Consider the following 15837-nt stretch of genomic DNA (forward strand, 5'->3'; position numbering starts at 1 on the left):
CTCCAGTATCTAGGAGACTGTCTGTATTTTAGGTCATATATTATTTGCACACATATGTGCCTACCATGACCTAAACAAGTATGTGGAAACACAAGTTTTATCCTACCTCAGCTGGGAACCCAAGCCACAAAACACAACGGCATTCTCATTTTTTTCCCAGGGAATGTGTCAATTACTTTATCCAGTGAGAATCAGCATCAACAGACAAGTTTTCTGCAGCCTAATTCTTGAAAATTTAGGACACTCCGACGCAATAGTTAGAGCAGCACTGAATATCTTCAGGCAGCCCTCCAGTTTACCACTAACTTGTCAAATGTTTTCACAGAAAGCTGTTATACAAAAGGGGAAGCATCCTTATTCTATCACAGCAAATTTCTGAAGGAATAAACAGTCATGGCTAAACTCAACAAGTTGCAGAAGGCTGTGGATTTTGATGCCATTGCATCCTTTAGTGAATGTCAAGGTTTAAAAGCATATTTGTATTTCCTGCTTGTCTTCCAGGCTTGTTGATGCAAGTCTGCTCTTTGCTGGCAGCTATGAACCCTGTTACAATTATTTACTTCTCCCTGGGAATTCTGCAGGGAGCAGGCAAAAGAGCTGCCTGAAATATATAAACAAAAAAAAGTGAAGTATTTTTCAGATCATATCCAAAGCTTTCTCAAAGGCTTGATCAAATTTGTGGAATAAAATTCTGCAGGGAAGGACCTCTGCATGTGTGTCTCTCCACTGTACCTGCATGTGAGGTACATGTTTTCTCATCTAGAATGAACTGTATGCAAGTACAGAAACTCACTTGCAACAAGTTCCTGAAAAGTGAACAAGAGAGATGATGAACACATGACAAATGCTGATGAGCCTACCTCTTCAAAGAGCTCTAATGATAGTGTGATGAAAGTGATATCTGTACCAAATAATTGTTTATATTCAAGAAGGCTAACCCCATTTACTTGACGAGATCTAAAGATTTTCCCAAAACATGTCAAGTTGTGCATCATACATTCACTCTCCTCTGCTTCAGAGCTAAAATACATTTTTAAATGTTACCATAACATACCCCAAGAATCTCACTGAATAACAAAGCATAGAGTGGATTGACTGCTCCGTTCATAGCTGCTGCCAGAGATCCAAGCACCAGGTATGGCCATTCAGAGGCATTGTATTTCAAAATTCTGCTAAATGGTACAGGCTTGGCATCTTCCTCCACAGCAGGTTCCTAGAAAAAAAGCCAGGTTGGATTTATGAAGTGAATGCATTCCCCCAATAATGTTTTCCCTTTGACAGAGAGATAAAACATTTAGCCTGGTTTGTTAAATTACCATTTTGTGCCCAAATAGCTAGTCTAGCTTTGTGCAGGGGCAGGCAAAGGCAGCTGCTGCCTAGAGATCTTCTGTAGGTCTAATAAGAGGGTTACATAAATAAAAGTTACCTTTACTGTCCCTGGAGGAAAAGAGAGAGAGGTGCAGCTCTAATGATTCCAGCTGCAGAGGTTAATTACAATCACTTCAAGATTTTCTGCCACTGAAACTCAGGCTGTTCCCTTTTAACTGCCTCCAGATGAGGTGTGATGAAATCCTCAGTGCCAAAACTTAAACTTCTTCCTCACAAGCAGCTTTTTGTGTCACTCATTGAATCTTAAATATTATTTCTGAGTCTTGTGGGTGAATACACTGATTGGACTCTGCATCAAATTAACAGGTATGTTATATAATTAAACCAAAAGAGATCTCAGAGTGATAGCTAGATTCAGGCTTTATACCTGCTAATTGTGCCTCCCTTCTCTGAAACATCCTCAGTCTATATGCTGAATTCCCATAATTATGCCCAGTAAGAGCAGAATATTCATCATCAAATTATAACTTATCCTTGCAGTTTGATTTGTGCAGAATTTTTGCAACCCTTAGTGTGCTAAGCCCTGCTCATCTCCCTCAGTTCATGTGACTAGAAATGCCCAGACAAAAGAGACACTGTGAAGACCTATCTATTGGAAATACGCAAGGATGAGTGGGTGGAAGCAACTTGTATTTTCTCTTCCTTCTGAGATAGTGCCAGAGTGGCAGCAGTAAAGCCCTCTATTTATTCATAGAATAGGCTTAGCAATAGAAAGAACAGTGACTTCTAACTGCTGCTCTCTGTACTAAACAATCAAGACATGCAAATTGGTACAGGGAGCTCATAAGCACTTTGGAAACCTACAGTGTATGTTCCTAAATATTCTGCACAATTTTAAGGCATGCTGTCTTTATTTTCTATCCCAGTTGATTGCGCAAGGACACTGACAACAAAAGGACTCTGGGTTACTTTGCAGTGAGGGTGCCTCTCTGCCCAAGTCTCCAGATGACTTTGAGATGAAAATGAATTTAGTCTTTATTGAACAAGAAGCCGAGTAATTTTTAGCACTGAGTGGCTATTACGTTTCACAGACCGAGCAATGTGCTTTTTGTCAGTTAATTCAGCTTTTATGAATATGTCTTTTTCAACTAAATCTACAACTTATATCAATTTACCAACAGGTTATGCTCTGCTAGAAATTTTATATGGGCCAATAAGCATAACAGACATCAAAATGCAGTCTAGGGTTGACACAGAGATAAGAATTGAAACTGGTTTTGTTTAAGTAGAGAAAAGGATCAAGGCAAAGAGATGCACCTGCCACCAACTCCTACAAGGTAGGCACATATCCACAAGTAAAACAACCTGCTTGGTTGAAAATTTCCTAACAAACTGTTGGACCTGACCTGTTCTGCTTTTCCATCATCTTCTCCATGAGAAGGTGTAACATACGTAGACTCTGCATGATCTCCTCCAATAGATAACGGAGGGTCAGGGACCACATTAGAGAGCTGCGATCTCGAGCGCTGCCGAAGTGAAGCTCTGTAAGAGGACAGAAATGGTCTGTTCTTCACAGCTCAGTAACACAATACTTGCTTGCAAAGCAGGCACAGTTTTCATATCTGCTAAATCAGGACACACTGAAGCAATTCATAGGAATCCCACAGACTTTTTCTTTCTTTTCTATGTTCTTTCAACTTCTTGAGAAGAAAATATCTCACAACGGGTACAAATATTTCTCAAAATCATATTCCACTCACACCAGTCAGACATTGTCTTAAATGTACCTTGCACTGTGTAGTTGTTAAGTAAAATTGGGGTTTATCCTACTCTATTTGCACAAGTCAAATCACTGTTAGAGCTATCAGTAGTTCAGTCCAGCAAAAGAGGATGCTAAGACAACCAATCTCTATCCCTGGCAAAACATAACCCTGTAATGTAGGAGATGTATTCATTTGCATATGTCTGACATAGGCTTGCCTGAAAGAAATAATAAATGTCTAGCTGCAAGACAGTCTGGCTTGCAAAATGCTTTAACTTTCATCAAGTAGAGCCATAATAGAAATGTCCTTATAGATTGTATTGATTTCTCAAGTAATTGCACAGCAAGTAATTTTTCAAGTGATTGGACTGAAAGTACATTAGATATTACAAATATATGGCTGTATGTTAGTAATATTAAAAATGGAACATTAACACAGTAGATCAAAACTGGAGAGAAGCTACTATGGATAGAAAGAGAAGCAAAATCAAGAGCCTTGCAATTTATCCATGGGCCTTCAATCAGTTACATTATTACTCAAACTATTTCTTTCCAAGTGAACGCTATCTTAGTAGAACATTTGCAGCCATTCAACCCTCTTCTACACAACATACAGAAAACTGATTTATTAGCACTGTTGGGATTTGGAATAGTGGGACTAGAAGTATAGAGATCTGGAAACATTGAGATTTACAACCATTTTTTAGACTCACCGCAAGCTGGCCCGATAGCTTCCTCTCTTGAACGACTGGACTTTCTCAAGATTTGGCTCAACCACATTATTCTCTGCTGCTGCAAAATATAGTATATAGACCTCTTTGGTTAGTGCTAAAATATAACAAAACCTAAGTTCACTGTGGCTCTGCAAAAACATGCACAGTCTCCAAGTCATAAATGGAATACTTTGTAGAAGGCAAGGACTGTAATACAACCTTGCTACTCAACCTACATGTACCACAAGTTTTATATTTGTATTTCACATGATCAGTTTAACTGAATATTAGCCCAAGGATGGTCTCACTTGGGATGTGGCAGTTAAAGGCTTTGTCCCTATCTTAGCTCTGTAATTGCTCTCTTATTTTAAGATAACCATATCCAATGTATGATGCTTCACAAAAATACAACAGATCATTCAATTAGATGTCAATTTGCAGAAGCTTTGACTCAAATCTGCCTACAGCAAAACAAATAAGGTGGTTTGAACACACTCTGTAATTTGTTTGAATTACAAATGTAGCAGGACTGAACTGTTGGCACTCAGCAGAGCTATAAAATGACAAGTATTGCAGGTCAGGACTAATGTTTCAGGGCAGATCTATATTGGGAAGGTCATTCAGTACCTATGCAGCAAAAGCACTTTGACCAGGGCTATTAATTTATTATTTCTATAAATGATAAAATTCAGCCATAAAAGCAGATGAAAAAAAGAAACAACAAAAGAAACTTATTAAAATGAAAGTTTAAAAAAATCTGCATTCTGTGGAATTTTACATAATTTTATAAAAGAAAACAAAACACTTACTTTTGGTTGCTTCTCTATTAGCTGCTGTCTCCCCTTTGCTTTGCAAGGTCACCAACGTGAAATAAACCCCCTTCCTCTGCAAGAGTTCCTCATGAGTTCCTCTCTCTACAGCCCTTCCATGCTCAAACCCAATGATGACATCGGCAGCTTTGATGGCTGACAGGCGGTGAGCTATCGAGATCGCTGTGCGACCAAGGCGAGCCTGACAGGAAACAGCAGAATCATAGAGTCATAGAATTTTAGGGGTTCAAATGGACCTTACACATCATCCAGTCCCAACCCCCTGCCATGGGCAGGGACACCTCCCCACTAGACCAGGTTGCTCAAGGCCTCATTCAGCCCGGCTTTGAACACTGCCAGGGTTGAGGCAGCCACTACTTCCCTGGGCAACCTGTGCCAGTGTCTCACCACCCTCATAGTAAAAAACGTTTTCCTAATATCTAGCCTAAATTTCCCCTGCTTCAATTTGAACCTGTTACCCCTTGTCCTTTCACTGCAGTTCCTAACGAAGAGTCCCTCTGCAGCTCCCCTTTAGCCCCTTCAGATACTGATAGGCTGCTATGAGGTCTCCATGCAACCTTCTCCAGGCTGAACAGCCCCAACTCCCTCAGCTTGTCTTCATAAGGTAGAAGCTCCAGTCCTCTTAGCAACTTCATGGCCTCCTCTGGACTTGCTCCAAGAGTTCCATGTCCTTCTTATGTTGAAGACACCAGAACTGCATGCAGTATTTCAGGTGGGATCTCACAAGAGCAGAGTAGAGGGGGAGAATCACCTCCTTTGATCTGCTGACCACTCTCCTTTTGATGCAGCCCAGATTGGCTTTCTGGGCTGCTAGTGCACACTGCCAGATCATGCTGAGTTTCCCATCTACCATCACGCCCAAGCCTCTCTCCTCATTGCTGGTCTCAATGACTTCCCCACCCAACCTGTAGGTGTGCCTGGGATTGCCATGGCCCAGATGCAGGACAACATTCCCATATCCCCGTTCCCAGGACAGCACACAGAAATGCTTTGAACAAGTGCTATGTAATCTTAAAGTCTGATCAAATTAACAGGAGTCTTTCTAGTGGTTTTAGCTGGCTTTGACTTTAGCTCCATCCATAGCCCAGAGAGGAGCATCTGTTTCTGAGCAAAGGGAACTATAGATTTCTGTTAATGTCTCAATGTAAGAAAAAAATTATTCTCTGTTAATAATACTAAAGTTTTACTTGTGCATATGAAACTGTTATTAAGAAAATCTTCTCACTGATCTGTTGCAATTCAGCAAAGTCCTCTGCAGAGTGCATTAAAAATAATTTCTGCCCTTTCAATTTTGATTTTTGCTATACTATAGCAAACCTGATGAAGTGCTTCTTGGACGATAGCTTCACTTTCATTATCAAGTGCTGATGTAGCCATATCCAGTAGCAGGATTTTGGGGTTTCGCACCAAAGCTCGAGCAATAGCTATCCTCTGTTTTTGACCTCCACTCATCTGGCTTCCACCCTCTCCAACATGAGTGTCAAATTTCTGCATGAAGGAAAAAAGTGAAAACGAAGCAGATAAGAAAAGTCAGTTAAGCTTCTGGTGAAGACATTGGTAAAATAGCTCTCGGATTTGTCCTAGCAGTACCCTTAAAAAAATCACTGTATTTGAAAGACAAAAACATTGTTAGTGCCACAGATTCAAAGGGCAGCTGAAGCAGTGTTCCTCATAATATATAATCATTTTGCCTGAACTGAGTTTCCAACCCCAAGTCAAGAGTATTTCCTGGTAAAAAGGTGAAATGTTCTTGTTTGGCTCAAAATTACTATATCAGCAAAAGCTGAAATGGAGAGGAGTCACCCACCCACTCTCTATCAGATGATTCACATGAAAACTTTTCACGGAGCTGGGATTGTCTGCTGATGGCCTGTGACTCATGAACATTGTGTCTGTAATTCATGGCTATCATACTCTGGTGAGATTGGGTTCAGGTAGAGAATTAAATAAACACATGAAGCCCACCATATTGAGAGACAGGAGAACTATAGTAATCTAGAGTCAAATCTTTTTTATTCCTCCATTTCTAGGAAACAAACATGGGCCTTTATCCAGCCATTCTTTGAATGGTTTCCTGGAAGCCTGGAAATGCATAGATGGAGGATAAAAAGTATATACTGACATTAGTTAATGGTGCTTGAATCCTGTCAATGACATTCACTGTTGTAACATGTTGTTTTCAGAAGCTACTTAGCAAAATAACATTCTAGAAAAGTAGACAGCTCCATACTATCCAATACAGGCTTTCTTAGGAGGAATGACTGAAGCCCTGTCATCATAAAGGAAGGAACTGGAGAATAGAGAACCTCCAGCTAGCTTACATGGCCTGTACAAGGAAATGAGGTTGTGAGGATCAATACAGGCTGCTCAAATAACATATACTGGCTAGTGAGAAGCTGGGTTCTACATTGCTTTTGGCCTGAGCAGAAACAGCCCTAGCATGAAAAATGCATATTTTTAAATCATGCTATGATTATTACCATGATATTGAATGTTGTGCATATGACTCCCAAGGAACTAATTCTCCTTGGGGTTGGTTTCTGGGGGCTTTTTTGTTTGTTTGTTTGTTTTTTTAACTTGGTGACATAAATGTACTAAGACCTAATGAGCTGTAGTCAAAGGAAAGGTTGCTGCCTACTATCTATATTAATCTTCTGCCCAGATTGCTGCAGGAGGGTAGGAACAAAAGGATTATCTATTTGTTCATCAAATTCTGCCAAACACTTTACAGGGCAGAGCATACCTGTGGTAAGTCCATGATGAAATTGTAAGCATTGGCCTGTTTGGCTGCTCTGATTATGTCTTCCATGGTAGCCTCATCCCGACCATAGCGTATGTTCTCTGCAATCGTGGTGGCAAACAGCACTGGCTCTTGTTCAACAATACCAATCTGTGAGCGTAGCCACTGGATATTCAGGGAACGAATGTCATGGCCATCCAGGGTAATCTACAGAAGCCAATTAGAACATGGACACTGAATAAAGGAAAAAAAGTCAGGGACATTATCCCCTCCAGTTCAGAGAGAAAGAAAGACTCAATGGAAATGAAGGGCCCATGGTGCTGTGTTTCCATGACTAATGTAGAAAGCAGCACTAAGTTTTCATAGAAGAATGCAATGCAGTGGCAGTAGTATGACCTCTAGGAGTTGTGCTCTTTGATTTCATTTCCCAATACCTCTTTTTGCTTGGCCTCAGAAATAAAGCCAGGTGAAAATTAATCATGAAAATTATGTTTACAATAAATTGGTTCTTTGTCTTTTACACATGCAAATACAGGTCAACGTGTATGTGATTATGTGTTTCTATTTGATATAGGAACACATAAATGGAATGGATTGTTGATAGACATAACTAATATTGTTAGCCAAGCCATTACTAAATAGTAATTGCATATACTAAAGCATCATTATGGGTTAATATTTTCATATCAACACTGTGTTTTCCAGGATGGAGAAGGGAAGGGGAAGGGTAAAGAAAAACATTAGGAGCCTTCCTTCCTACCTTGGAGAAGAAAGCATGCCATTCTTTCAAGTTGCTAAGGCTAGAGGATCACATTCTAGGCTGCTACACTCACCATGCCATCAGTGGGGTCATAGAAACGCTGGATGAGCTGTATTGTTGTACTTTTTCCAGCTCCACTAGCTCCAACAAAAGCTGTTGTCTCCCCTGCTTTAATAACCATATTAAGGTTATCCAAAATCTGGAGAGGAAAAAAAACCCAAAACAGAATCTATTCATTCTCATTCTCTCACAGTTATACAACCAAGGGAGTCTATTCTGCATCTTAAAATGGAGATTCAAATCAATTTTACAAAATTCAGAAAAGTATTATGAAGAAAGAGGATGAAGAAAGCCACATATTTTTACAATGTTTGAAAAGTTTGTAAATGCAGAGCACTCATTTACACAACAGCCAGGCAGACTTTGATCTTTCATTGTTCCTGTTGTTCATCATTAGGAGCTAGTCAATTAATACCACTGGAGAACTTGGCAATAAATTCCCTTTAAAGAACACTGTGCATGTACTTTGAATGCATGTTAAAGCATAAATATTAAGAATGTAACAGTGAAATTCTGTAGAAAAATCTGATACTTCATGTGCTTCTGTCTTTAGAAACAACAGCACTCATTTGCTTGTCCAATAATATGTTTTCCAAGGAGAATTTGTCAATTCAAACACAGTAGTAGAAAAATAATGGGGTATACAGCCAACACTCCTGTACCTTTTCCTAGCATTTTAATGAGTCACATGGCACATCCCTGGGGTAATAGAAGAGTTTTATAAAATATCCTTGTAGCATTCAGCTTATTACTTTGTGTTCTAGTCTAGCACACATTGATACAAGTGCATAATTGGTTATAAGAGAAGCTGTATGCAGATGGATTTGTCTGAAATTACTAGGAGTTTATGTTCAGCAGCAAGGAATATGTTGATGTGGCAAAGTATATGTCAGAATGGTAAAACAATCAGAATGGTAAGCAGAAGAACCCTTTAATAGAAGAATTATTCAGTATACTTTTAAACAAAGGGTCTGGGCTTCTGGAAAACAAACTTTACTGAAAATCTAGAAATTGCCATCAGAACCAGGATCTTTTGATTGTTTACAATAATTGTGTTCACAGGATGGAGGATGAATTACCTTTATGTCTGGTCTGGAGGGATAATGGAATGTTACATTATGAAATTCAATTTCACCTCGTACTTTATCCAGCTTGTAGCCGTCCTCTGACATGCAGTCAATGGTGGGTTTCTAGAATAAAAGGTATTATGTTATTTATTTGCTGTTAAACAGCCAACAGTGCTGCAGCAGATAAATATTCCATACAAAGCCACGACCCTTCTGTTAGAGCAGCACTTGGCTGCACAGAGCCAGCAGCAGGCTCTGCCCCAGGGCTAGCAGCAAGGGACATGAAACTGAGGGCCAAAGTGATGGGGAAGTTGTCACCAGTGAGTAGTATGGACAAGAAGAATGCACCCTCTTCTCATTTTATGCTTACTGCAATTACTACAGTCAGCCACTTGGCTAGTTTTTGCTGGAACAGAATGGCTGAGTGAGCAAGGCATTTTGACTAAGTGAATTTTTCCAGAGCCTCAGAAATAAAATCCCACTACCTCACTCATATAAACATTCCCTCACAGCCCCAAACAGCCAATTCATTGCTGACAAACCACTTTGCATTTCAAACATCCATCCTTGCCCACCCAGCCATAAGAGCTGAAATACTGATGTGAAGTTTTCCCATGAAGTGCTTTGGGTCTCACATACTCTTTGTCCAGGTCTTGGGTACTGTGGACTGCTAGACATGAGCAGATAACTAAGAGAAATTTGAGGAAACACAAAGAAATAAAGTTTTCTAAGGATAGATTCCTGAAGCATGGAATATGGAGAATGAATTAAAACTATAGCAACACTAATATTTGATAATTGAAACATGCATGATTTTTTATAAGGCCTAACAGATTGAAGGGAATGTTAGTACAAGAAATGTGTATATTCTAAAATGATGAGAACAGCTAGAATATTTGATCCTCTTTAGGAATATACCTTACTTAAATTCAGATACTAAGCTATGAAGAAAAGCTTTACTGATCCTGCAAATAGGAACCTCAGCATGATGATAAGTTTAGTGCCAGAAAAAAATCCCTATCAGGGCAGAGCTGTGCTGTTACTGTCTAATCACAAATCTATAAATGTGGCAAGCAGATGGATCTAATTTTGTCATCCTTTCTCTAGACAGATGAAATCTCACTTTGGTTTCCTTTTTTTACCCTAAGGTTATCTGACTCAGCCTTATCTTGAATTTTGTGATTAATCCTTACTGTTGCAACTCTTTTACACTTTTAAAATTTTTGTCTGAAAAACACTTCCCTAGTTCATCTCTTTTACAGTTTATCTTAGGGTTTATGAAGTGTATTTATATGGCATATATTTTATTGTTATTATGGGATGTCACTAAAAGTTCTTTTAGCATTTCCACAGCCTCTCTAGTCTTCTTTATATACTCTTTTGTGCTCTGTAAAAGACAAGCAGCATTTTAATGTGCTTACAGAGCTTTTAACACAATAAAGCTTGTCAGGGAACAGGGATACTATGCACTGTTAAGAAATCAACAGTACTCTTCCAATAACTAAATTTACAAAGGTATAGAAGAGAATCATCATCAATAAATGCCACTGGGCTCTTAGGCTCTCTCACACAACCTTATTTCAAATATCTGTCTGTCTAGATGATATTGTGATTAACATTTATGACTGCTGCATGACCAGTGCCTGTGCCTGTTTGGTCCCATTTCAACTCAGGGTAGCTCTGGGACTGGTGACAGAGGCCACCTTTGCCACTAGTGCCAATAGAGCCATACCTTTTGATTCCACCTGGAGCTAGATGCTTGCTGCAAGTTTGGTTGCAAAGTGACTATTACTGCCTGGCAGTACACTTCCCATGGGCCAGCACTGATAAGTAATTGTATGTAGAGAGAAATGGGAATAAGGAACAGCAGTAGCTGGGGTAAAATTTCATTATTCAGAAACAGGTCACTTAAAAAATCTGTTCAACATGTTCTTTGAGCTCATGTGCATGCTGCTAGACCCTTCTACTGCACAGTCAATTTCTCTTTAATTGGACTAATTTTTCCTCATTTACACAGTACCTATACCTACTACTGTTTGAGGCTTATTGAACTATTTTTCCACTAAAAAGTAACACAGCTTAGAAATGCTTTACTTACTTTATCTATTGTCTCGAAAATATTTGCTGCAGCCCCACGTCCAGTGGCAAAGGCTTCCAGACAGGGAGATGCCTGGCCAAGATTTAATGCTCCTACTAAAACACCAAAGAATACCTGAAGAAGTGGGAAAAGAATTTTAAAAAATATGACATCACATTTTTATTATAGTTTACAGCTTAGACAAGCAAACCAAACTACAATGGCTTAATGACTTCTTGTGCATCTGCTGAACTGCAGGGATTCACTATATGAGCATTATTAGCCAAAAAACAAAACAAACAAATGCATTTTAGAAGATATTTTCACTATCTTTCACAACTCTGCTTGAGGCTGAAGTAAATCAACTTATCTCATATTTTCCCTGGCCTAAAAATGTGTGCACCCAGGTATTTACTGAGATGCCACTGATGTATTTTTAAGCTGCCTCAATTTGACTGTTTCTTGGAACAAGGGCTGGAACAGACCATTGGTGGGAAACAGATTATTTTGGGGATGTCTTTTATCAGTAAGCAGATGAGAGCTTACAACAATTCAAAAAAGAGAAAGAAGCTTAAAAAACTGTATTACAACCTTTGTATATTGCAGTTCCTGTCTCATCTTGGAGGGTGGTAAGACAGCTACAGAGAGTGTCACACAGAGATATGAACTGTAAAGGTTGCTACCAACACTGGATAAGCCACTTCTTGAGGTGAGATTATTCTATCAGTGCAGGTGGACTGTTTCTGAAGGTAGCACACACCCAATGTGCTCACTGTTTCAAGTCCTTTTGTAAGAACCAAAAGGAAGAGTTACTCCCTAGTGACCCTCTTCTGAAAGCTCCACCATCCCCTTTTTGCCTAAGCCTAGAATGATGTGAGTGAAAATGAGCCACAGCATCCACTCTTCCTGGAAGGACCAACAGACAATAAAGGCACCTGGACAGAATATTGACTATCAGAGGAAACTTCAGTCCAAGAATTCAGCCTTGGTGTCCGGCCTTGCAGATGAGAAGCAAGTGACTCTGCAGTATATCAACCAAAATACCAAAAGCATTTGTTCAAAATTTCCTAAAAGCTGCCAATGCTTTATTTCCTATGAAGGGGTTTTTATCAAGGTTCTTAAATGTAGACAGGAACTGTCTAAGATTGAAAAGGCTGGCAGTTCTGATAAGAGACCGGGGCTTCAAGGGTCAGGACACTGAAAGATGGCAAACACAAAGAGGTAAAGGCTTATTTACCACTTATATACCACATAGAGACAAATACATCCACTGTCTTTTCCTACAACAAGGAGTGAACTGCATTGTATTGTAGGTATAGCTTATTCTTCTCAATGCTGCCATACCAGGGTGTGCACTTTTTAAACCTTTGTTTTTCCCTAGAATTTACTCTGCTTCCTTTCCCCTTAGTTTTTCAGTTACAGAGGAGGTTTGGCAGAACAGATTATAAATGTTTGGATAATGTCTTTGGTGTAGGCTTTTGGTCCATTTTGTTGCTTTGTTGTGGTTGATACAAATATGTGTTCCAGAATTATTCCAAAGAATGGTCCAGGAAAGTTGCAGCAAGCTAAAATGGGTACCTGCAGAAGAGTGCCAGGTGAATACTCTTCATCTTCAAGGACAAGTTTAGAGCCGTACCAAAAGGCTAATGCATAACACAGGAAAATTATAAGCCACATGTAACCAGTGAATAATCCCATTATTATTCCTTTTCTAATTCCCCAGTGCTGAGCAAACACCAGATTCTTATCATATCTGTAGAAAGAGAGAGGAAAAAAAGGGTATTAAATTAATCTCATAGAAATTTCAAAACAAGTAAAGACCAACAAAATTAGGCATCTTTGATGATGGCAGTGTCCACATAAGGTTGATACAGAATCACCCTGAAGTGAAAGATCACTGCTGAAACCAGCAATGCGCCCAGATTATGAAATCTTTGTACATTCTAGTATAATAAACACAGGAAAAGCCACACTCACTGCAGATATCATACAATGGGGTTTGGAGTTTTAGCAGAGTGACACAGGATTTGAGAATTTGACCAACATTTCAGAGTACATCCTACAGCTGTGTTTTGTTTTCACAGGATTTAAAAGAAATCTACAGTTTAACATCATCAAATCATTATGTCTTGCATAAACTAGTTCTTTTACTTATCTTGAAAGTACCCAAAGTTTTCAGATGTGCTGCAAAAGTGATATATCAGACAACGTTTAGGGAAAAAATTGACAGTATGTTCCTACCAGTAAGAACGAAGAGAGATTGGTTGATGTTTTATCTCACTGATTGTCTGAACTATGAAACTAGTTTTGCATAAGTTATTTGAAATGCAATTTTCTGAAACATACATGCATATAAGTCCCAAAGCTAACAGGTAGGCATTGCTGTAGAATACAGAGATTAATTGCTGTGAATCTGAAGTGCATTACATCATGACATTGCTTCAAGAAAAAGAAATCAGAGACCTTACAGTTTGTTCAAACAAACCTTTCAACTTCTTTCTTCTCCCCACCAAAAGCAGCCACTGTTCTGATGGATGAGAGTACTTCATCAGCCACAGCTCCAGCTTTAGCATAAGCCTTTAATTCTTGGCCTGTTAGTTTTGCCACAGCCTACAAAAGTATAAGAAGTGCTGGTTACACCTAAGCTGTAGGTAGAGACAAGGACAGTGGTAAGCAATGCTGGCTATCACACTGTGCTGTCTGCTCTGAGTGGGGTCACCTCCTCCACTCTGAGCCGGCATGATGCATACTTGGAAGACTTATATCTTCTAGTACTAGGGCACATACCTCTGTAGCAGATGATTTGCAGAACAGTAAGCCCCTTGGCCAACAGCTGTGCTCCAAGTAGCTAGAAAGAGCAATTGAAAACACCTGCTTTTCCTCCCTCTCTTGCACTCTCTCTGCTGCTGATTGGACTTAAGCAGACTGCAGACTGTGGGTTTGTGCATAGGGGGAGGAAGGGGGAGCTTAGGTGTCAAGACCAGCCTTTTAGCCACTGTGGCAGACCCCAACTTCAGGAAGAAGAGGCTTGAGGTAAGGATGGGGAAGAATGGAAATAGATGTTGCCCACCACCATGCTTTGTTTTTTGGGCTGACAGCAAACAGGTCCCTACACAGCAGCCTAGAGCACACTGAATTCCAAAAGCTTACTTAGACTCAAAAAAATGCTCATATTAATGGAAGAAAATGTAGTCATGTACAATTCTACGCAGACATACTACGTTGGCTTGGGAATGAGATATCACTAGAAAGTGTAAAGTGTCATTATTTGCTTTCTTTGTTCAAATACTACCCCATGCACATATTAGCCACTTCACTTCTGTAAAAAACAAAAAAACAGGCTAGATTGGCCTTTATGGTAAAAACAAATACTTGGGCTGGAAAGGCTCATAAGGAGGAAACACTTAACAGTGTATGTGAAAGGAAAAAGATGGGGACAAAGAATTAAGAATTGAAAGGGGGAAATTATAAATGTAAAGGGAAATGAGCTCAGAAAGAAATTGTAAATGACTGAAAGAGGCATTTTGGGGTTTATTTCATTCCCTGCCACGATTCTGCTCTCCCACATCACACTGAGTCATTATTCATGTCATCTACTTGCAGCGGCACAAAGTGCCAGAAGACAAGAAATTAGTCACAGTTACATTAGAGGTTTGATAGCAAAATTATAGCAAGCTGCACCTGGTGTGAAAGAAATGAGATCGCCAGAGGGCTGAACCCAACAAGAATGCAGAGGAGGAGCAGGAATTACCCAGCCCTGCTGGGTATGGGAGAGGAGGTGAAAGGGCAGAGGATCCTGCAGTTTCCTGTTTCACTGTTCTTCCTCTGCACATATACAGGAAGTTTCACAGAATCACAGAATATTCAGCGTTGGAAGGGATCCACAAGGATCATCAAGTCTAACTCTTGGCCCTGCAGAAGATATCCCCAAGAATCACACCCTGTGCCTGAGACCATTGTCAAAACAGTTCTTGAACTCTGTCAGGCTTTGTGCTGTGACCACTTCCCTGGGGAACTGTTCCAGTGCCCGAACACCCTCTGGGTGAAAAATGGCTTTTTCTAGTATCTAACCTCAATTTACCCTGACAAGACTATAGGCCATTCTCTTGGGTCCTGTCACAGGTTGCCAGAGAGAAGAGATCAGTGCCTGTCCTTCCACTGCCCCTTGTGAAGGAGTTGTACACAGTGATGAGATCTCCCCTTCATCCCTCTTCTCAGGCTGAATACATCAAGTGACTTCAGCCACTCATATGGCTCGTAAGTTATGCAGCCAAAATATCCATCCATAGTACCTGCACAAAGGTATGCTTACAATCCCATCTTAGAAGCAGGATATATTATTCTGGGAATCAAAATAAGGAAAGTCAGGAGCACAGCCTACCTCCCACACCCCAGTGCTGCTGTGCCTATAATCTGCCTGTCTTGTCTTTCAGGGGGTGTCATAGACTTCACCAATCCTCACAGCATTATGGCATGATCTTCCCTGCTCATCAGTCCTC

General features: G+C 39.9%; 1 protein-coding gene across 1 annotated transcript in view; it reads right to left on the reverse strand.

Moving 5' to 3' along the window:
- Positions 1 to 15837, reverse strand: part of ABCB11 (ATP-binding cassette, sub-family B (MDR/TAP), member 11) — a 38171-nt gene that overhangs the window by 11167 nt on the left and 11167 nt on the right. Inside the window, 11 exon segments of the mRNA XM_009076158.1 lie at positions 1055 to 1213; positions 2736 to 2871; positions 3805 to 3880; positions 4614 to 4815; positions 5952 to 6122; positions 7378 to 7581; positions 8208 to 8333; positions 9274 to 9384; positions 11360 to 11473; positions 12917 to 13091; positions 13824 to 13949. Coding sequence (XP_009074406.1) covers positions 1055 to 1213; positions 2736 to 2871; positions 3805 to 3880; positions 4614 to 4815; positions 5952 to 6122; positions 7378 to 7581; positions 8208 to 8333; positions 9274 to 9384; positions 11360 to 11473; positions 12917 to 13091; positions 13824 to 13949 — 1600 coding nt within the window.

This window comes from Acanthisitta chloris, unplaced genomic scaffold (assembly GCF_000695815.1).
Source record: "Acanthisitta chloris isolate BGI_N310 unplaced genomic scaffold, ASM69581v1 scaffold10906, whole genome shotgun sequence".
Classification (NCBI taxonomy): domain Eukaryota; kingdom Metazoa; phylum Chordata; class Aves; order Passeriformes; family Acanthisittidae; genus Acanthisitta; species Acanthisitta chloris.